The following is a 24,225-nucleotide window of genomic DNA, read 5'->3' on the forward strand; positions in this document are numbered from 1 at the left end:
AACATAGATACTTTCAATTTTATAATATAGATAAGGTTTGGCCGACTGACGATATAATATTGGTAGTTTGCTATGTAATTTTTCTTTATTACGCTATCATGATGGTATTTTTGTATCAGTTACGGAAAGAGTTATGTACTTTGTCCCATGTCTCGAAAGCTTTCAAACCCATAGATCCCATGAGCCAGATAGATTTGGTGACAGACACGGTATGACCTTGAGTCTAGGAAACTGGCACACACATGCAAAGTATGTTTCAAGATCATACATCCAGCAAGCAAATATTCAAGTTCATTTAGAAAATAATGTTGTCCATATAAAAACTGGATAATTAAATTATCAATTGAGATAAATATGAAAAGTAATACATTTGTTAACTTTTCTGCTTGATTGATTCTGTTTAATAGAGAAAGTGATTTTATATATCAGCTGAGGAGCATGAGTTGAGTGCCAGAGGTTATTATGTGACGTTGACTGTTACCTCCGTTCCTTCAATTTGGTAGCTGTAGGTAGATTGTTATGAATGGTTATTGTTTGTTTCTTTATATATAAATATTTCATTGTCCAAAGAACGATATTTGGGGTGTGTAAAAGGTTGCCTGAAAATGAGTTTTTTTAAAGGGAATTCTTTAGAAAAGCACTAATTGAAGATTCATATGTCTGTAATGATTTAACATAATTTTTCATAATATGCGAATTGAATATGAAAATTTTTCAGTTAAAATAGGTATTCGGTTTGGAAAATTTTAGTTTTTACTATAAATTGTTTTTTGAATCATTAGAAATATTAGTAATAACGATATACAATACATCATAGGCATCAATGCGAGTGCAATGTATGCAAAGCGAGTATTTACGTTTTGACTTCTGGCGTCCTGCTTTTGTTGTCAAAAACATGGTTATTTTTGCTGCGACGTCTATCAACATCAGTTTCAAGCCACGTCGTCAAACTAATTTCGATGCAGTTGAGAGTGTACGGACCATCTGCACGAAAATATTCACAGTATAGGTTGCTTTCCACCACATTATTTCACCTTTAAGACACGCCGGTACCCAGCCCAAAAATGTAGGAGAGGCCCGGCTAATGTTAGTGGGGCTCGATCCAATCTTAGTAGTTGATCACCATATTACAGTTCATTTCCAAGCCTAACGTCAAAATTTTAGGGGTTTTCTGTCATGTGTACATAAATAAATGTGATTTTCTATATTTTTGTTGAGTGAGAGTCGTGCCACATTACCCATCCAAATTTGACCTCTCATCCGTAGGAATTATTAAGTGCTCTTTTAAGTGAAATTTTGAATACGCGCCAAAGCATTCACGGCAAATCTAAGGTTATAATTCTGTTTGCGCAGTCATGTACAATTTTAAATTTCTTACCTGAAGAAATATGTAATAGAGTTTACAGGAAATGTGCAATATGCCACCTACATGAACTATCAAGTGATTTTCTGAAAAACACATTGCTACCAACATTCAGCTATGTGGCGGGTAAGCGAGCTGAAAAATTTCGGAATATTTGCGACACTTATGCAGTTTCAAACGTCTTTTAAAGATAAATCCTTTACCACATTGAGAGCAGGAGTAGGGTTTCTCACCTGTATGAGTCATCTCATGTCCTTTTAAGTGAGCCTTCCTGATAAACTTCTTGTCACACTGATAGCATGCATGTGGTCTGACACCTGCATGACTTAGGATGTGTTTCTTCAGACCACCTTTCTGAGAAAATGACTTGCCGCACTTGCTGCAGGTGTGTGGTCGCTCACCGGTATGAATAGTCATGTGTGTCTTCAAATTATATTTGTAAGCAAAGGTCTTTCCACAAACAAGACAAGTAGGTAGACCGTAATCAAAGTAGGCATGGGAAGAACCACTTGACATCTGACTTGTAGAGAGAGAATTTTGGGTAGAAATGTTATCATTCACTTTATTTCCACCAATTTTAGTTAAAATGGACGTTGTGAAACTCAAATTTTCGTCAAGTGTATTCCATGTTTCATACGAAGACGACATACGGGATCTGAAAAATGAATTATATGTTTGGTAAGGTTTATGCGAAAGGGAAGTTGAAGTAACAGATTTGAACATGAACGACTACTTTCCACTGCCAGTTATTTAAGAGATGACATTTCTACAATGGAAGTAATTGTTAAAAATTAAAAGTAATTAAGGCAAAATTTAAAATGCTTTGTTAGAACTTAGATTTCTTAAGATATGTAAGAACTTAATACCTATGTAAAAAAGTAAATGATTTGGTGATATTCTATTTCGGCTGATTGCATTAAAAGGTAAGAGAATAATCCGACCAGAGAGTCGAGTCGGATATGTGTGCCTCCAGAAGTAGGATGCTCAGTTTTTGTGGTAATTAGTATAATTAATAAGAACAAAATATCCATTAACTATGTTCTGGTGTATACTGACATATTATATTTAACATATTAACGTCTTTTAAAGATAAATCCTTTACCACATTGAGAGCAGGAGTAGGGTTTCTCACCTGTATGAGTCATCTCATGTCCTTTTAAGTGAGCCTTCCTGATAAACTTCTTGTCACACTGATAGCATGCATGTGGTCTGACACCTGCATGACTTAGGATGTTTTTCTTCAGACCACCTTTCTGAGAAAATGACTTGCCGCACTTGCTGCAGGTGTGTGGTCGCTCACCGGTATGAATAGTCATGTGTGTCTTCAAATTATATTTGTAAGCAAAGGTCTTTCCACAAACAAGACAAGTAGGTAGACCGTAATCAAAGTAGGCATGGGAAGAACCACTTGACAAACATATTAATCCGTTCATGTGAATTTTTGCCATAGCACGCGATCGGGTGAAATAATTCGGTATATATTTTTGTGAGTCAGATTTGTGAAGACATTATCATATCCTCTCGACAAGCAGAAGACATTGGACAATGAAAAATGATTTCGACGAAATCATAAAATTGCGTCTTGGTTTGGGTGCTTTATTGAGGAGTGCAATTGTATGGCAGTAAATATTACCTTAACTTACAGCGTATTAAAGAAAGTACGTTGTTATGAGATTTTTGTGGCCAAGTTTATTGTGAACATGACGGTCACGAGCGCCGATGCTGTTGCTCTGATGATAATAGATTGTGCGTTGTGATGTTTGTAATAAGTACTATCGATTGAAATATTTAAAAATGAGTGAGGAGAACAAAAGTATCATCTCTGGCCTAACACTAGAGGGAAGTGTGGGGAATGTACTAAACGAGAGACACGCAAGAAGAATTCTGGAAAAGACGATACACTGGCAAAATATTGAGGTTACTGAAAGTCGCTGACATCAAAACAAGAGTAAATCCATGAGATTTGTTCTGGAATAAAAGCCAGAAGGTCAGTGCTGGAATAAAAGAAATCCAAGAAAGTCATATTGGAATAAAAACAGAAATCCACGAGTTTGTGTTGGAATGAAAGAGGAAATCCAGTAGGTTCATATTGGAATAATGAAATGTGGTAGATGCAGAATCAAGAAGACTTGACAGGTTCCGGCATCAAGTTAATAGACTGCAAGCTACAATCGCATTTAATATCTAATCTGTGAGGAAAGAGCGAACAGCTGGAAAAGGAGGTAGAAACACTAAAGGAGAGGTTTGGTTCCTGCGAAAAGCATGTCAAACAACCAAAATGCCCGTGTGTTTCTGGGAAGAAAATAGCACGTGAACACAAAATCTGCCAGGAAGGCAAAACGATGTTAGAAACGAACTCAGAGGTGTCATATGAGCAAGAAGAAAGGTCATATGTATTTTATTTCTTTGCTAATAAAAAGGTGCCTACAACGTTTTGTAGTTCATGGTGGTCGGGTGATAGTAAATTCGTGACGACTGTATTCGTAATTTAAACTTTCATGTGTTGAATATTCGTATTAGAGTTATGTTAATGCGTACAGACTATTAATAGATGTTATTTCGGTTTTGATAGAAAAAGCAAAGAGCCTGTATTATCGCGAAATTTAAAGGCTAATTCTGAATTTAATGATATTGAGCACGTAGAAATAGCAAGTAATATATATTTTATGTGGAAACCTGTGTTAAGTTCTTAGCTGATGTAAGAGGGAGGATGATTGTTCACAGTTAGTTACATTGAAGAGATGGGGGTAAATTGGTGTCTTCCTGAGAATGATCACTCATGTACGAGGGAAACTATTTTGTTCAACGGCCAGAAGAGAAAATAGTATGCAGTTGTTTCTAAACTAGAAAAGACAAGATGTTTTTGTGTTTGTCATATTTAATGTTGCAACCCAGTGTCCTACTCGTTATGTAGATAATGGCCAAGATAATGCTAGTAATGAAGGTCTCAGTAATGATCATAGCCTCCTCAGACCTGACTATGATTTGTTGTTGCTGAAGCGACCATGTGTTTTCCGGCAGTTGCCACCTTAGAAACAATTTTTGTAGTAATTGAGAACGTTTGGTCGCTAAAGAAACCTTCCTCCGTAGAACCAACTTACAAGTAGTTTGAAACGTGAACACTAGATAGCAGGATCGTCACACAATGGCAGCGTCTTCTAGAAATATGCATGTTGGAGCAGCACGTGGTAAGTATTTATTTATTATAGATATTTGTTGATAAAGTTGACATATTTTCACGCACTAATTTTCATTTTTAATTTCAGATTGTACAAAGTTCGTAATAATTAGCGACTGAAACGATTTCTCGATAAAACTAGTCTCGAAAATGTGTGTGGTCGTTACAGCGGCCAGAGGTCTCGAAGTCAGAATTTCTTGTTTTCTAGAAAAACACTGAAGGGGAATTAAATGCCTGTTTACTAAGGGCAAACTATAAAAGTAATTGGTTTAGTTGTTTTGTGAATGGGCTGAGCCAGAAACGTAAACCGAGGAAGGGCTGTTGGGGGTCCGGATCTCCCGGAAAATTAAGTTTTTTTTTTTTTTTTTTGAAATTAGTAATTTTGTAAAATTCTGAACATTTTACGTTACTTTCGCACCTAGACACACCTCGGAGCACCCCTAAATCCAACTTCTGCGTATGTGCCTGCGCTGAGCTCAATTAATGGGCTGAGCAGACAGTATTCGTTTAAGCCCGTCATGTGTGGAGGATGACGTCTCCCGAAGGTTACTCTTTCAGGGATACCCCCGCCCTTTGTTGGTAGTTTCAAGAAACAATGGTCCGAGTTGCCGTGGCTGAGGTTTTTCAGGGTCTCCTCAGTCATACCAGGCAATTGCCGGGATGGCACTTTTAATGTAGGCCATGGGCAACAACTTTCCGTATTCTCGCCCCCTCCTATCCGGCCTGAGCCTTAGATCCGTAAAAGTCATAAATGTTATTCAATTCAAGAAACAATGGGTGTGTTCTATTTTTATTACGATTTCAAATTATTGTGATACTCTCTGGCTTTTTGTGCCTTAATAAAATAATTCCTACTGTACAAAATTTTAAGAACTAAAAAGAATTTGTGTTAGTAATAACGTAATAAATCCATAGTAAAACTATTTGTGATAAACTGATAAGATGAAAGGTAAGAGCTGAAATATCATTGAGATATTTTTTCGGCTTCCGCACTAGGAATTTCTTTTTTGTTTCAGAATGGCAACCAAACGCAGGGAAATTTTCGTCAAGGAAAGCCTCAATGTGAAATTGTTCGTTTGATTGTTGTTCCAAAAACGACAGTCCTAGACGCAGTTCGCGATTCCAGGAGAACGACCATGAAGGCTATCGTCCCGAAAGAGGAAGAAAGCGCACCGTCAACACGTCCAAGAACCGTAAGATTATCAAAAAGGGAGTGGAACGAAATCCGAAGGTTTTCGTGAGAAAAATCACGCGCGGGACCGGGATCAACCGCAAATCGGTGCGGCAAATTTTAAAAAGAGAGCTCAAGGCGTACAAGCTCCAAAAAAAATCAACTGCTCACGGGCAAAAGCAAGCTCGTGCGACTCGAATGATACTGCCTTCTCAATCGCCGGGCGGTAGGTGAACGATGGAAGCGCATTCTCTTCATGGACGAGAAGCAGTTCACCGTGAAGGCGCACAACCACCACAGGACCTGGTTCGCAGAGGCTCCCGGCACCTCAGCCATCGTCGGACAGCGCCAAAATCCGAAGTCGGTCAGTCTCGGGCAGAATTTTTGCAAGCGGCAAGACCCCTGTGGTGTTCCTGAATCAAGGGGACAAAATCAACCAAGAGATGTACTGCCACGACATTTTCGAGACCGTGGTACTTCCGTGGGCCAAGAGGCACTTAGGCGATACGGAATCGACTTCCCAACAAGACTCCACGCCGGTCCACAGTGCGAAACGAAAGAAATACTGGTGCAGAACCCATTTTCCGGACTTCATTTCGACTTCGAAATGGCCACCCTACACGCCTTATCTCAAACTCATGGAATACGGTGTAAGGTAAATTTTGGAGGCGAGGCCATGAGCTGCATGTAACTAAAGTTTGGAGTCGAAGAAGCAATTCCTGCGTTGTGAGTGGAACTGATTGTCACCCGAGGACTTGCAGCCCATCGCCGAACATTTGAAAGCACGTTTGAATCTCCGTATCGCTGCCAACGACGGCAACTTCGAAACCGGCTGAATATATTGTAGCTAAATACCCATGCTCTTGATATTACATTGTTTTGCTAAATTATTCTGGTTTAATAAATGTATGGTAACAAACATTCGTTCGTGTTATTTCTTGTTACCTTGTAGTAAGCTTCTATATGTTTCATGCTGAGACCTATTGGCCTCTGGAGCGACCTATCCACTGCTAGTCAGTGGTGACCATGGTTCACCACAATTGAACAAAATCATTTCATATGCATGTAATGCAACAAGAATCTTCAAATGAAACCCCAAAACAACAATTCGTTTGTTCTCGGGTCTGTGGAGGATATAATACGTTTGAATAAGCATTGTGGTGACATATATAGACCAGTTAAGCTGACCGAATTCAATCCTTTTCCTTCGTTTTCTGGTTATATTATGATGGTCTTAGGAGGAAATTACCTCATAGTTCGATATGGGGCGTATAAATTAAAAGATCAATTATACATCTTGGAAAAGAAATTTACTGGTGGTGCAGAGGAGTGGGTTTTGTCCATGAAGAGTAAGACAGGATCTTATATAATTTCTACATTCATCACTAAGTATCTTATTCATTACTTTTCAAGTATCTTTATTCATCTCTGTTCAGAAATACAGCGATAAGATCATTGTAGAAGCACAACTTCGTGCTCTGAATCAATCGACTTTCAGCTCTTTAGGGTACAAAAACTTGTTGTATTTGAATGAGCAGCGAATCGGAAGTATGTTAATTTGATGTTTTGTCTCGATTAATTTGAAAATATAGACTTATTGTTAACAGTGTTGCTAAATGATGTTCGTAAAACATTGTTTCACATGCAGACAGCGTCTGATTTAATTAAGATGAGAAGCTCGGATATTCCAAATTATAACAGTGACTGGCAGTAGTAAGGACAAACGGAGAAACATTGCAATAGTATTGAAACTTCTCTTTATTTATTCACAAGCTGGGCGAATGAAGGGACTCTGAAGTTGGATGTATCAATTTTGTTTATAAACTCTTACATGAAAAGAAAAACGCGTTTTCAAGAATTTTGCTCCTAACGGAGAAGAGGAGCAAATTATTATATGACATGTCCCCTTATTTATTCGGAAAGTTCGCAATATGTGTTGGAGATGTAAAATTACGTATATAAGCTCTTAAGTAAAAATAAGAGAATACGTATTTCGGTGTTCTCAAAATTCTGCTTATATAGTGGGAGGAGTCAATTATATATAAAATTTTCCTTTTTAATTCATGAGATGCCGGATGTGGGGACTCAAAGTAACGAGTTTGGATATTTGCTTAAGTTGGAAATGTAAAATCTGGTATATAAACTCAAGAAAATAAAGGGAATAAAAAGGGTTCAACCGTTTCCGAAAATTCTGCTTCTAAAGGAGAAGAGCTCGGTTATTTTTATAACATCCAAATTTCCTTTGTTTATTAAGAAAGTAGCAAATGTGAGGATTCACTTAACTTGTAGATGTGAAATTCCGTATATAAACTCTTAAATAAAAGCAACGAAATACTTTCAGCGGTTTCGAAAATTTCTTTCTTAAGGAAGACAAAGGATAACAATTTCGATATTGAAATGTTGCTTTATTATTTATTCACAAGATGCCTAATATGGAGACTAACTTAAATCGGAAGTCTGAAATTCGGTGTATAGCTCAATTACAATTAAAAGAATATGTGTTTCAGCAGTTTTTAAAATATCGTCCCTAAGAGGAAAAGAAGCGGTATTTTTATTTCAAAATTTTCCTTTATTTATTCGCAAAGCACCATAATGTGTGGACTTGCTTAAGTTAGAGACCTGAAATTCAGTATAAACTTTTAAAAGTAGTGAAACACGTGTTTATCATTTCGGAAAGTATCGCTCATCAAAAGGAAAACGCAGTCAATATTATAACGTCCAAATTTCTTTTTCTTCATTGAAATAGTAGCTATGCTGACAAATCGCTTAAGTTGGAGATGGGAAAATAAGAATATAATTCTTAAACAAAAATAGTTAAACAAATATTTCACTGTCAGAGAAAATTATACTTTTGACTGAGTTTGAGGGGACAATCTTTATAATATTAAGATTCCTCATTATTTGCTCAAGAAATGTTTAATGTAAGGATCCATTTAAGTTTGAGATATAAAATTTGTTTTTAAACTCTTGAATTAAAAATAAGCGAAACACGTATTTCAACGTTTTTTGAAAATTTTATTCCTGGAAGAGGAAGAAGGGCATAACATGTACTCTTATATGGAGGACTGAAATTTGTTCACTGAAAATTTTGGCCATATTATTACATACGAGGCGTTTTTTTAAGTAAGGTCCGTTTTGTTGTAGGCACTAGTAGTTCGCGCGCATACCGCAACGAGTGTGTGCGTTGTGTACTGGCATGCCTTGGGAATAACTGTGCTCAGTTTTAGCTCTGTAGCTGACCTGTATGGTTGTGTTATGTGCTTTCACAATGTTTAAGACTATCAAGTCGCCCGCCGCGTGTGAGATTCGCTCAGTGATACGGTTTTTGTCAGCAAGAAACCTATCTGCTGTAGAAATTCATCGACAGATTTGCGAAGTGTACGGCGATACTGTTATGAGTGCAAGCAAAGTGCGTAAGTGGGTACGAGAATTCAAAAATGGCCGTGACAACGTCCATGATGAGGACCGCTCCAGTCGGCCTTCTTTGATTACAGATGATTTGGTGGCTCCAGTTGAAGCGAGGGTTCGTGAGAACAGGCGCTTCACAATAACAGGTCTCTCAAACGAATTTCCTGACGTGTCGAGATCAGTGCTTTACAAAATTGTTTCTGAACACCTAAAGTTTAGGAAACTGTGCTCCCGTTGGGTTCCGAAACGATGTGAAAACGGCAGTGAACTCTTGGTTATCGGAGTAGGCGGCAAGTTTTTATGAAGAGGGTATTTTGAAATTGGTTGAGAGGTATGATAAATATTTGAAGAAACTTGGCAACTATGTCGAAAAATAGAGTTAAGTATGTACTTTCTGAAAATACATTTACTTTTTTGAAATAACCTTTCGCTGTGTACTTATGTTCAACCGGATCTTACTTAAAAAACACGCCTCGTATAATAATGTGAAATTCGGATAGAAATGTCCTTTCGTTACGAGAACGATGAATAACAATTTTTAAAACTATCATGCTAGGGGAGGTAACAGGGATTCAAATGTTTTGTAGACAATAGGATACCACATAAAAACCTGAAGTTCGGGAGAAACTCGGCATACCAAGTTCTGAGTGTATCTCTTAAAAGTAAGCGGACACGTGTCTCAGCGTTTTCTAAAATTCCTGTTCGTTTTAAAGACAAAAGTGCATTTCCTATTATTTTCTATCCTTCTGGTCAAAAGCGACGTTAACTGTTACCTCATCATGGGAAAATGGCTGAAAAGTTTGAAGTGAATGTCGGAACATTCTTAGTATCTACAATGAGCCAAGTCTGAATCATCACATTGATGAAATGGCGCACCCTAAAAGAAGAAATATGAAATCTTACAGTTTAACGTTCCACAATTATACGAGGATAAGGAAGAAAATGATGATGGAAGAACTGGTGTAATGATAACGCGGGAAGAAACTGGAGTACCCCGAGAGAAACCACGGACACGATGTTGTCCGCCACAAACTTACTTGGCTGGTGATCGTATCTTTAAAGAGTATGAGGTTCAAATTAATGTGAAAGGTAGAGTATCTCACGAGACCCTCAACCTAAGATGACAATCTGCATATTAATTCCTAATTACAGATAACCGGGTACGTGACGCACCATTTTCGAAAATTACGGTTTTAAACTGGAAAGTGCATTTTTTAAACGTTTTCTTGACGTTGAAATAGACGTTTCTGTTGTTTACGATTGCATCACAGAAAACAGGGTACCCGTTCATTTCGAAACATACTTTTTACTTCAAGACTCTTATCATATCACATTGTTTAACGAGCGTTTATGCTAAAAACAAGAGTAACATGAATTCTTAAAATTATGCTGTGTCCTAAGGAGGGATTGGGTTTAAATACTTTCAATAAATCTATTCTGCCAAGAAAACGAGAATCGCATATAGTTACTATATAGGGGAGGACATTTGCAATTTACGTGGAGTAATTGCTGCCCTGAGTTTGGTTAATACATAGTATAATAATATACTAATGGAAAACGGGATATTGTACTCCTGAGAACCCTGACAGCCCTAGGAACAAAATCTAGAATGAAGCCGTTGTAAATACTGTAGTACTATTACAAAGTTATGCGTATGTACTGTGATATGTTCTTTTGAACCTATTAAGTCAATAATAGTTCACATACAGTTTAGTGTGGATACTTCACATGGGAATACTACTTCTAATCAGGTTTGTCAAATGTTCCATACACATTCGATTCCTGCAGTTGGCATGATGTTAATACTTTCGTCTATGTTAACTACTCAGAATGCACCTCCGCTTTTATCTTGGCTTATTCCAGAACGCCTTCTATACTTTTGCACCACCTGCACTGAAAGCTTATTTGACTTGACTTTGTTGGCACTGGAAGTTTCCAAGATATCTGTATTTCTTCCTCTACCAACAGACACCCAAGTCTCAATATATATATTTCTCTCTTATGTGTTTTGGTGACATTGAATCGTAGAAACATAGAAAAGGATCATCGTTCCAATTAATGAACAATTGAAATCAGTGAACCTACTAACTATAGTCCAAACCGTAACTTCTCCTTTGGGACGAGTGGCTTTTCCTAAGTGTATGGTGTTTAGCACATTTTCAGATGTTTTTTTTTCTTAGCATGAGTGTCACTCTCTTCGAGCATTTTTTGAAGAAACGTTGCTAGTAACAGAATTTCCTCGATGTTATTGTATTTCCAAAAAGTCATTGCCGTTATATGTATATCTTTTCGGCAGCAACCCCGAGATATAATTGGAAATTACTATTTTTCTCTGAATTAACGTCTCAAATAGTAGAATTCTAAACAAGATTATAATTATATTTTACAAATGTGTAAATATCTATCACAATCTACAAACGAGACATTCTAATTTTAGTATAGTACGAGAATGACCTGCTGCCAATAACTGCTATTGTTAAAAGATAAAACACTACATTATATACTAATTATTATTGCTTTCTCAGTAGTAGCAGTTTCTAGTATTTCAACACAGAACATACCCAGTATGAAATCCAAGGATGTCATAGAGCAAGGACATTCCTAAATTTGTGCTTCGTCTCCTTTAGCCTAAAGGGCATAATCGTGGGACATTAAGCTGAAAGATTTCCTTTCATTTTTTCCTAAATTTGTGCTTGACCTTTGAAAAAAGATACTAAACATACTTTTCTACTGATGTTTAAATAATTTGTGTGGATCAGAGATAACATATCGGATATCCACATTTTTTGAAGATATTCTTCTTTACGCACTATTATTAATGATATAAAGACTGAAATTTAAAATCTTATAATTGTGTACGTAGCAACTGACAAAATGTGGGATGTGTAAGGGGTTTACGGAGAAGAATCACGTTTTGTTTTCTATTCTAAAATTTTATGTATATAACACCCGAAATTGTACTGTCTGGATGCATATAGGTATAAAAAGCATAATGCCCCTGATTTTCCAGATTCCTCTACGAAATATAAGTTTTTCTTGGGAGAAAATCTGAATTCATCACTGAAGGCTGAAAAATTAAAACTGTAGGCTGCCAATATATGGGGAATAATAGATAAATTTGCGTCGTGTCTCTTTTTTGTGCCATATGATGACATTGCAATGTCGGACTCCAGGCTGACGAAATACGCTTTCGCTACTTTCATACTATTTGCATGTAATACAGCACAGAATAAGGAACATGATAAAACTGAGATCGAAACATCATAGAGAGACGTCTAAAACACTGAAGACAAAGATGAAACATTTAAACGTAATCATGCCTAGGGTCGGCGCGGATTCCAGAGTGGTGTTATAAGGTTAATTGGTCAAAGTAATCTTCTTATGTACAAAATATATATAAAACGACAAAGACAAAACACATTTCTGTAAGAAACAAACCACTTCTTGAAGAGTTTCTGTTTTTGATTGTCATGGGCCAGACGAAAGGTCATTTCGGGTATCGTATGCAACAGGGATTTGTTTTTACAGAACACCTATTGTCAGGACAAAACTAGAACCAGAATAACACTACTAGAACTTACGTAACTGAAAATCAATTTGTAGAAGTCCAGCAGGGAGAGCTATTTCTATCTATAGCATTGGTAAAAATGTTTTGTAATTTTATGACACATTACTTGTATTATTATAAGTTTTCTGTGAAAATCCAACTATTCATAATAATAGATTAATTTTCCCATGTTCATAATTTTATTCATTAAATTTTATAACTTTCACAATTCAAAACAATTCTTTTATAGTATTAAAAATTCAATTTTTGATTGTAATTAGTTAATATTAATTGATTAGATTAACTATTACATTTTTCTTACATCAATTTGATAATTATTTTCAGAACTTTAATACGATAATTTTTTCTTACTATGGTGTTTTCTTCCTGTTTGGTTTACTTGGAAATAAATAGAACAACATGTATCTAGCTATATGCTACCGATTTTGTACTTTTAAAGTCATCTCATCTTATGATACTGGCTTCATTTTCTTGGCTTTTCAAATTAACCTTATTCTGCAAAAAACATATATGTAAGCTTTTCAAGTTTCGCACTCTCTGTCTTAACAGATCGAATACTGCAGATTCCATGACTACTACGATCTAACTAACATCAAATCAAATCTACTGCTTCCGAAAGACAACGTGGGAGAGACATCTAAAGATGTTAGTCTTCACAAAACGAAGAAGACTAGGCATTCGTTTATTCTCATATGTATATAGCAACGAATATTAGTCAGCTTACTATATAACAAGTGGAGCTTTGGGAGTGTTTCACTGAAATTCAACCACTTCTACATCTGCGTAATTATGATACACTATTTACTTCTACTCACATGTTACGATTCGATCATTGTAGATGCCTTTTGCTGACGCAGTCACACATTATTGCAGATGTTTACCTGCTGCATTTGTGGTAATCAGTCTATTCTTTCGGGGTCCAAATATCTTTATCTCCAAATTTTGTTCCTGTTCGTAGAGCAAGGGTTTTCCTTAACATAAAGAGTTGGATCGTAATCTGCACTTGACGTGCAACTGCCTGACTTACTTTACTACCTGACTACCTGAGGGATTGGTGACTGGCATGAAATACTTTAAATCAAGTATGATCATTAGACCTGATTTTTCGTCTACGGTCTTCGGAAATTGCCTTTATTACATTATTATATGTTTCTCATAAATTAAGCTCCAAATTGAAGTCATGCAACAAAATTACCTGTTTAACAATTGCACAGGTCCTATGACATCTGTACCTAAAATTCTGGCGTAATGATTACTATTGAAGTAATCTAAAATTCCATCGTTCGAGTGTATTTGAAGCCAGGCAGAGTTGAATGTGCACATTATGAATTTCAGAAATTTGTCCCCGAATAAACTGGCACTTATATGGCATGTTAATATACATTAATGAATACCTTATTGAAATGAGCTCCACCGCAGATAAAGTTTAAATGCTAAACTAAAATTATACATACTGCAGTCTGCGTGAAAAGAATTGACGCTATACCACTTAAGCCTACAAAACTAAAACAAAGAATCCATTACAAGCAAGCAAAGCGACCCATCATGTAGCTTACACTTTGTTAATAACTTTTTCTTCCTAGCGCTCGCTTTCGGCCTTTTAAGGACGTCTAAGTCAGGTTTTAGAGAATCTTCGGTGGGAAATTTTCACAAGGTTCCTTATGGCAGATTCCAAATTCGGAATTGTCGAAGCGTCCATCTCCCTTAAATGTCTTTTCACGATAGATTAAGTTTTCTATTGGGTTTAGGTCTGACATTACCCTGAAGAAAGGTACGCTAGTATCATTACTCAAAGTTGTATGACCTAAAGCAAGACGCCTTTATCTTTTGAAAGAACAACTCGAATATATTATTCAAAACTTCAAAATAATTTAAGTGGTTTACGGTGACGGATAACTATTTTGCCTACATTCTCATGGCTGAAGGAACCTCACACCGTAACACTCGCTATGTTTTACTGTTGCACATGTGTACTAAGGGAGTGTGGAATCACTAGGAAAACAACACATTTGTTTAGGACCATAAAAACAATAGTTTTATCAGTCCAAAGCACTATATTCCGAATTTCGATAATGTAGCCATTGTACTTTTTACAAAAAGCTTATCTTTTTAACGCTGCTTGTCTGTCAAGTGATGTTTAGTTTGAGTGCTGTAACCACTTAGGTATATGTCGTTATAGGTTCTCTGCGTCCTGATCTCACCTTGACGCTTAAAATGTTTGACCAAAGGCTGCACTTTACGGAGCTTCATGCCCGTTTGCGTTTTAATATCTGATTTTTTATGCATACAAAGGAATGACCTGCTTAATGATATTAGCCGTCAATACATTGTAAAACATAGCTGTAAAAAATAATCACCACTATACTTTCAACACATGTAAGGAAAGCACAGAATCTCATATTGGAAACACATGTACAACAGGAAGTGACGAACGCTAGAAACAAAATGTAGCATATTACTATGCAGAAATGAAGATCAAAGGTCGTCCTAAATGACAAGGAAATGAAAAAAGAAATATTGCGTATCTCTAACAAAATTAAGTGGTATCATGTGAAAATGCACGAAAGGATAGACGCCTTGCTTGAGTATCAATAATTTTCGCTTCAATATATTACACTTACGGGTATAATGATAATCATAAATAGTAAAATATAAAGAAAAGATTTGTTACCTCTGAAATTTAGGTTGATTTGAAATATCTACTTTACACTCGGTTGTGTTACATGATAATGAATCAGATGATTCAGCAGAAATGATGTATCTTTCCATTTTCAATTTTTCATCCTCGTCAGTTAGTTGAATTTCCTCGTTCTCGATTTTAGGCTCAGTCTTCACAAAATCAATTAACTTGAAAGTGGAAGAAGATATAACGGTTTGTTGCATTGTCGGTTTCCCTTCAGTCAATAATGGCAACAAGAATTCTTTGTCATCCGTGAATATCACATCCTTAGTTTCAAGTGGATCTTCTTCAATAAAACATACATCATTTTCAGTTTTTACGAAAATTTTAACTGGCTCATATTTTGCCTCGACAGGACCTGATTCACATTGTGTTTCATTTTGATCTCCCATTATGATTGAGTTCTTACAAATTCTACATGTCAATTTTTGAGAAATGTTTAATTACTCGTTTAAAATTTATTACAAAGGATTGGCATTTCCGACTTTTGGCTGAGAAGAGCACAATGGATCTTCTAAGTAATAAATGTTGTTCCTCTCAATAAAACCTTAAAAAAGAAAGAAAAAAACATTAATATTTTCTCACGTTATCAGTTCAAGGAATGTACGTTGAAGTTATGTCTGCATTTAATAATCAACGGAGGTGGATCAGAATACCAATTACTGTATGAACACAAATATAAATTTTTATTGCCTGGTGGAAACAGATTCATGAGTATCTTATATACATATATTCGGGGGAATTTAAATTAGAGAATGTGTCCGCATAAATATCGTGAAAGAAGTTTGAAGATCATCGGAGTACAGATATGTAGTGTGTGTGGAGTTGGTATTTGTAAACGCCATGAAACGTTTTGCGCAGTACATTATTAAGAATGTGTCGTATCTTATCACTCCGAAAGGCATTTGTCATTGGGCAAAATCGTACTGACACCGGCGACAAATATCAAAAGTCATAACTTGTGATGCGATACGTGAAGAGGGTTCCTATGAGACTTGCACCTTAATTTTACCTCGAAACGCCTGGAAGGAAAAAGTTCGAGCCCTTGTAACACAGAAAAGACAATAAACAGCGTGAGTTCCATATGAGAGCAGTAATACAAGAATGGATTGTTGGATCCAGTTCTACATCCACGCTTTGTTTTCGCACGATTACTCTACGATTTGTTCACCGCCCAAAACGTCATTCTGGCGTCACGAAAAACAACGTGGATTTCTGGCCTATTGTCATCTGTCATATGCCAAAATCTGATCAAACACTATCCATTTGAATCGTATTGCAGATCAAGCTTTTAATCGTACATGATGCATGAGGATAGTAACTATAGATTATATCGAAATATAAACTTTCGCTCGCCATTTCCTTATGAAAGAAAAGTACATCTCTAATATTAGAATTATACAAAACAATTGTTCATTTTTGCGCTGTCCGTTTGCATATGCACTTCGCATTTACAAACAAAATAAAAATTTGTTTTCAATGCAAGAAAACTAGAACCATAAATATAGTTGTATTTACAAAAATATGCATAATGGAATTCTTGATAATATGGCAGGTTATCACTGAGTAATAAATAAGAATAGGAAAGATGCGTATATGGTGCATTGGTTACGTCCGACAGTGACGCGACAAGATTTTTCTTAATACGCAAAAGCAGTGTCTCTTCTTGGAGTCGTTTGTCGTATACATGGCTTCAATTGCTTGCCAGTAACATGACATCTGATGAAGAAGAGTAGCTATAAAGATAAAAGCAAGAAAACGTATGTTAAAATAAAACGTGACGTGTTTGTTTTATAAGATAAATCAAGATAAAAGAAGATAAATCAAGTCGCGACTCTCTATGATAAGTCTGTGCAAAATAGCGGTGGGTCAAAATATCAACACAATCTTCATTGCAAAGTCTATGGCCACTCGTACGTATCAAAGGAAAAAAGAAATATCCCAATTTCAACTGAAGGGTCTCAGATGGGGTCCAACTCAAAAGTTTCAAGTGCTAAGGGGCATAAATAAGCTCATCATGTGAAAGCTCGTGTTAAATGATACAGAATTGGACATTGGACAAATCTCGACTGTCGATAAGCATTGCAAAATGGCGCAAGTCATTTCCTTTGATACATTCTAGATTTTGTTTTGTTTTTGCACCTGCCTCACCGCTTCAGATTAATAGGTAGTGGCAACAGACTTTTTCATCAAGAGTCGAGACTTGTCTTCTCTTCTTTCACTTAACATCAGCTTTGATACGATAATCAACTTGAACCCCTTTCCATTTCAACAATTTTAGTTGGACCCCGTCTGGGACTCTGCGAGGGACCCTGGAACATTTCTATTTTTTAACTTTGAATCATTATACTTTTGAAATAATGAGATATCCGTGTTTTTGTTTCTACACCTAATCCTTCGTTTCAGATTCATACGGGTGGCCATAGACTTTGCAATAAAGATTGTGTTGATATTTTGACCCACCGCTATTTTGCACAGGCTTATCATAGAGAGTCACGACTTGATTTATCTTCTTTTATTTAACACCAACTTTAATGCGATATGCACGTTGACCCCCTTTCCATTTAAAAATTTTGAGTTGGATCCCATCTGGGACCCTGGGACAATTTATTTCAGTTTGATACGTTATACTTTTGAAATTATGAAAGACATGTTTTTCCGTTTTCATATTTGTCCCACAGTTTGAGATTTTTCGGGGTTGCAGAGGACTTTAAGACACGCTTGCAAAGGTGTTAATAAAAATGAGTAACATGCTGCCCTCAAGCGGAATGCTTGATACCTCCCCAATTTTCGTAACCGGTTTTGATCTTACCTCGACCCAAGCTTTCAGGAAATATATACATGACCCCCACTTTGCGGGTTCAGGTTCAAGTACATTCCGTGTTAGAGGGATAGAGCATTTCTCTTTAATTGCAAGCTAGCGGTTTTCTTCTTGTACTGTCGTTTCTATGGCAACCATAATGTTTAAATCCTCCTAAAGAAGATGTAGGTAATACATCAATAATTTATGCATGGATTAGAGATGGAAGGGCTCGGGAAAAAACCGGCTTTTTTCAAAAAAAAAAAACTCGTTTTTTTCTGCTTTGCTTTTTTGCTTGGGAAATTTTGGGCTTTTTTGAAAATTTTGCTTTAAACTGATAAAGCAGACTCTTTCGCTTCTCTACTTTAAAAAAAAAAAAAAAAAAAAAAAATGGTTGATGCAGATAATAATATGAAGCCTCGAAAATAAACCATGAATTTCAAAAAGATTTTTTTAAAATTCTTAACATATTTACATTATGAATTCCAAAGGATTAACCTATATATGTAATAATATTTTAACCTCTTATATACAGTAAATACTTTAAAAAATGATACACAAATAACTAGCAAAATTGTATGTAGTATTTTTACTTCATAATATCACACCCTCTTTTTGAAGCAAAATAAAGAGCATGAGAAATCTGCACATCAAGAGTTTCGTTTGGGGTGGTTCTGTACATTCTTGAAATTTTTCAGTTAAGTTTTAACTTCCATATATATTGTATGAATATTTCGAACAAATTTTTCACTGACTGATCACATACGTAATAATCTGTTACCACCTATCAGGTGCTTTGGATCTGTAAAATCGGTAAAGCTCCAAATTCTGTAATGCACTGACTGTTTCTTAAGCTTGTTCAGAATCGGGAAAGTATCGAATTTTCTGACCATATACGTAATAGACGGTTTATCTGAGCGTATGGTTTCCTAGGCTGTAGAATATATAACAACCATCACGGTTTACCCAGTCCTGAAGGTTTCTGAATTTTTAACAAGAAAATTCAACATATCGTTACGAAACTTTTTTTTTACACACAAAAAAAAAAAAAAAAAAAACTATGGAATACATTTAAAAAGAAAGGAAGAATCAATCACTGTTTCAATTCACAAGAAAGACGACAAAACTGATTGTAATAATGTAATAATTATCGAGGCATTTCTCTTAACATTCTATTAATAATATTTTCCCCATACGCAGAGATTATCAGTGTGGATTTAGTCGAAATAGACCAGATATTTACCATTCGACGAATACCCGAAAAGAAATGGAAATATATTAACTGTTTATTGATTTTAGAGAGGCTTACAAACTCGGTTAGGAGGGAAACATTATACAACATGATTACAGAATTTGGAATACCGAAAAAGCTAGATTTATTAAGTGTTTAATTGAATGCCAGAGTAAAGTCCGAGTAGAAAAATGTGAGCTTCCACGCCGAGATTGGCCTGAAACAAGGATATGCGTTATCGCCGTTATTATTTAGCTTTGTTCCGGAGTACGCTATAAGAAAAATCAAAGATAGGAACCAGGGCCTAGAGTTGAATGGTATTCACCAGGTTATGCTGTATGCTGATGATGTAAATCTGATAGAAGAACAATCGAAAGAAATGCAGATGCCTTATTAAACGCTTGCAGGGACATGAGTAAATGCAGAGAAATTAAATACAAGGAAGTTCACAAGGATCGTAATACAGCAAATTATGAATGCATTAAAATATCAATTAATACTTTCGACACAGTGGATACTTTCAAATATCTTGGATCGGTATTACCAGACCAAAATCATACCCACAAAGATATTAAATGTCGACTGAAATCAGGAAATTCTTGTTATTATTCAGTTCAAAATATTTTGTCGTCGCGAATTCTGTCAAGAAATTGAAAGCTTAAAATATATAAAATAATAATCATGCCTGTTATGCTTTATGGTTGTGAAACAGTCGCTTACGCTGAGGGAAGAACGCAGACTGAAATTATTTGAGAATAAAATTCTGAGACGAATATTTGGATCCAAAAGGAACGGTAATGGGGAATGGCGGAAACTTCATATGGGGGAACTACATAATTTATACGGTTTACCAAACATCGTTAGAGTTATCAAGTCTAGGAGGCTCAGGTGGGCAGGTCATGTAGTCAGAATGGAAGAAAGTAGGAACGCTTTCAAAGTTTTAACTGAAAATCCAATCGGGAAATGTCCATTAGGAAAACCTAGGCCCAGATGGGAGGACAATATTGAGATGGATGTAGCAGAAATAGGAATAAAGAGTAGAACTGGATTGAATTGGATAAATCCAGAAGTCAATGGAGAACTTTTGTGGCCTTAGAGAAAGAGAAAGAGAGAGAGAATACATTTAAGTTAAGCACAACTGCACAACATGAGTAAGTGGTTAGCTTTCGCGCTTCTATCGTGAAGTCTGGGATTCAACCCCACATTCGACCATTTTGACAAAAGTTTTTTTTTTTTTATTTCATCTGTGAATGTAGAGATAGTGCGTGTACTGTGAGTCCTGGCCGACTTCCTTTCTAATCGTTTTTAAATCTTTGTTACTACTAATTACCAGCAGTGATGGATTTGCGAAGAGGGTTAGGGTGGGGATGTCTTTCGGATTGAAGCCTCTACCCTGAAATTACGGAATTTCTAAAACAAACTAAATATTAAGATTGGCCTTTACTCATAAACTTCAAGCTGACCTCAATTAAAAAATTAAGCATTAATAAGAAAAGCCCCTACCAAAATATTTTCCTAAATCCGCCACTGATTATTAGTATGAAATGGTCTTCAAGGTTGTATCTGGAAGATTATAGCTGAATATACAAACGAAACGAAATATTTGTTATGCCTGTACTCATAAACTTAACCTCCTCTTCCGTGCTCGTGGGTTTTCTCGATGTTCTCCCGTTTCCTCCCACTTTCTTCATTCCACCATCTCACTGATCTGTGATCACCTCCTTTAGCCTAACCGGCATAACCGTGGGACGTAAAACTTAAAGATTTCAGTTTTTAACCTCCTCTTAAATAAAACTTACGAATTTTTAGAAAAAAAAAAACATTATTTAGAAAAAACCCTCCCAAATATTTTTCTAAATCCGATACTGATTATTTCTATCAAATGGTATTCAAGGTTGTGTCCGGAAGATTGCACAGCTAGAGTATAACGGAAAGGTGGAAGTATGCTCAGACAGGTATATTGAATAACGTACGCTCTGATGGATATGTTGAAAAACATAAGTTTAATTATGTGCTAGAAGCTAGAGAACAAAGCTCTAAGAAGCGAAACACGGATGACTAAAAAGAAATGATCTAGAGAAGAAAAAAATGTCGATAATTCAGAAGTTAATATAAAGTTAAATAGCTTCTAAAATTGCCCTCAAATACAACGTACTTTATGTTCACTTTAATTCATAAACCATATGCTCCATCCATCATGATGGTGAATTCCAGAGCGAAACATGGAATTTAGGTCATGGAATCTTATTTAAGTTTAGAGTATACTACAAAAAAGCTATTTAAACAGTAAAATCTTGAAAATGAAAAAAGCCAAAATTTCCAAAAAGCCGGCTTTTTTGCATCTCTAGTATGGATACATAAACTGAATTTGTACATATTCTAAATCTATACATACGACTAATTTAAAATGGTTAATTGAAAATTACGCATTATGATGCAGATTCATAATGCGTCAACCACTGACGTCTCTGGCATGTGAAATTTGGGGGGGGGGGGCCACCGAAGAAAGTTTATTTGTTATTCTGTCGTTAGTAAATAAATTAAATTAGAACGAAATATTGAATATTTTGTACTTCAAAATATTGGGGGGACGCGACCCCCTCGTCCCCCCCCGCCAGAGACGCCTATGGCGTCAGCTATCATGAAATGATACAATATACCGTCTCTCTGTTATTGCCGACATTCCATCAATCTATACGAGATTCCCTTAGATATGGGGGGACTACATATAAGAAAATAATAAGTTCTACAGGAGTATTGTGATGAATTAAAGGAAATGTATTCGTGGAGTTTTACTATTCAGATCCATAGTATAAATAGTAATAACAGTAGCTATAGGGTACCAGTAGGAGTAGGAACGGGTTATAAGCCCCGCAGGGGTTCGTTGGGGGATATAATATACATGAAGATGCATCAGTTCCCGAAGGAGCAGGGCGCTCATACTTTTAGGGATTATTCATTATGTATGAACTTACAAAGGGGGTAACAAAGCGACTTTTATTTACTTATCGACTGATACGAAAATAAAAAGAACGTACCTGTACTTTATATCTGCATGTGTAGTGCCCTTGTACTTTATCTATGACTATATGTGTGGGAGGGGGGAATTTAACGTATATCGCATGTCTTATGCACATGGATACTACTTAGAATTGCACTACGTAGCAAATTTATGGTATTTCATGTAGAAGTGGTAATAGAACACAGAAGAAACGCAGATCAGGGGGTTCTCATGTATACTATTACCTCGTTGGGTTCTGTTTTCGACACAAAATGCGCTAATTAAAGGCTTACCCAAATTTTTCCGTACGTTTTACAATCTGTGAATCCGTATAGTAAAACTGCACCAAAGTATTGACTTGTGTGTCCTTTAAGAATTGAATACAAGTACATTTTGTAGAAATAAATGTGAAATGCTATAGGGACTATATGTATTTACCAGAAGCGGATGTAAGGGAATATGAATATAATGATCAAAGTAGTTAGTCTTATCCTATTCTAAATTCTAATTAACAGAAATTAGCGATTTTTTTTAAAGTTTGGATCTCTTCAAATTTATGTAACACTAATATGTTTAAAAGTTTTACCCCCAAAATTCTTTGCGAGTTCAAGCTGTCCAGTAACAAAACAAAGCTGCTGCTGTCGTAGACCATAATCGGTCAAATAGGTAGGTGCACCGGCTCACTAGTCAAATGTGCTACTAGTGCAAAAATGGTCAAATGTGTACCTCAAACAGAGGATTTATGATTCAAGAACAAAATAGAATAAAATACAGGACACAATCGGGAAAAAGACACAAGTCGGGAAAAAAGGTCAAAATCAGGAAAAAGTCAAAGTCAAAGTCGGGAAAGGAGTTCAGACAGGGAAAGATGGCGAAAAGCCAAGGTGAACAGGGCAAAAAAGTAGAGGAAAGTGGGAAGTATAAAATGAAAAGATAAAGGAGAAATAGAAAGTGTAGAAAAAAGAAGAGAATGTATGTACATGTAAATGGAACAGAAAGTGTAAGTGTAGTGTAGGTGTATCACTGGGCTTACTTAACCTCCTTCCTCACGGAGCATTACCAGCCACGAGGCACTCACTAGCACAGCAACTCCAAAAAACAAAGCTATATTTGATATCAAGTTTCAGCCATTTATCTTGTCCAGTGTTGCCAGACGGATTAGATGGAAAAGCAGAAGACTACGAAGATAACAAACAGGAGAAAGCAGTAGACACATAAATGGGCGTCATTTGAGTACAAATTCGGGGAGAGCAAAACATTTGCCATTATTACGGGGACAGTAGTCAAAACAAGCAGTCCAGAAGGATATAGTATACATAAAGATCATCAGTTCCGAAGGAGCAGGACGCTCTTACATTTTGGGATTATTCATTGAGTATGTACGAACTTACAAAGGGGGTAACAAAGCGACTTTTATTTACTTATCGACTGATACGAAAATAAAAAGAACGTACCTGTACTTTATATCTGCATGTGTAGTGCCCTTGTACTTTATCTATGACTATGTGTGTGTGTGTGTGGGGGGGATTTAACGCATATCGCATGTCTTCTGCACATGGATACTTCTTACTATTGCACTACGTAGAAAATTTATGGTATTTCATGTAGAAGTGGTAATAGAACACAGAAGAAACGCAGATCAGAGGGTTCTCATGTATACTATTACTGTCCAGAATTCATTATTACTTTCATTTCAAAATAAATCAAACATACAAAACATAAATTTGAATTTTAAATTTCATGTTTTCCGATGATTAGGTAATCTTTTGGAGGTACAAAGACCCTCATGGCCTCTTTATATCAATAATGTTTGATACACATGTGT

At 36.1% G+C, this 24,225-nt stretch overlaps 1 protein-coding gene across 6 annotated transcripts; it reads right to left on the minus strand.

The window, feature by feature from the left end:
* Window positions 1–355: 355 nt before the first annotated feature.
* On the minus strand, window positions 356–23,502 carry LOC145681024 (uncharacterized). 6 transcript variants are annotated; one of them, XM_081752321.1, is made up of 3 exons: window positions 23,434–23,502; window positions 15,360–15,915; window positions 356–2,018 (listed from the first exon to the last, which is right to left on the minus strand). In XM_081752321.1, the coding sequence occupies exons 2-3, from the start codon at window positions 15,758–15,760 to the stop codon at window positions 1,475–1,477; spliced, it is 945 nt and encodes a 314-aa protein (XP_081608447.1). In that variant the 5' UTR covers window positions 15,761–15,915; window positions 23,434–23,502; the 3' UTR covers window positions 356–1,474. The 6 variants fall into 6 exon arrangements, with proteins under 6 accessions (XP_081608447.1, XP_081608444.1, XP_081608445.1 ...); XM_081752318.1 differs by lacking the exon at window positions 23,434–23,502 and adding an exon at window positions 22,987–23,108; XM_081752319.1 differs by lacking the exon at window positions 23,434–23,502 and adding an exon at window positions 22,839–22,980.
* Between the last annotated feature and the right edge of the window lie 723 nt (window positions 23,503–24,225).

This window comes from Thermobia domestica, chromosome 3 (genome assembly GCF_964235325.1).
Source record: "Thermobia domestica chromosome 3, izTheDome1.hap1.1, whole genome shotgun sequence".
In the NCBI taxonomy this organism is placed as follows: domain Eukaryota; kingdom Metazoa; phylum Arthropoda; class Insecta; order Zygentoma; family Lepismatidae; genus Thermobia; species Thermobia domestica.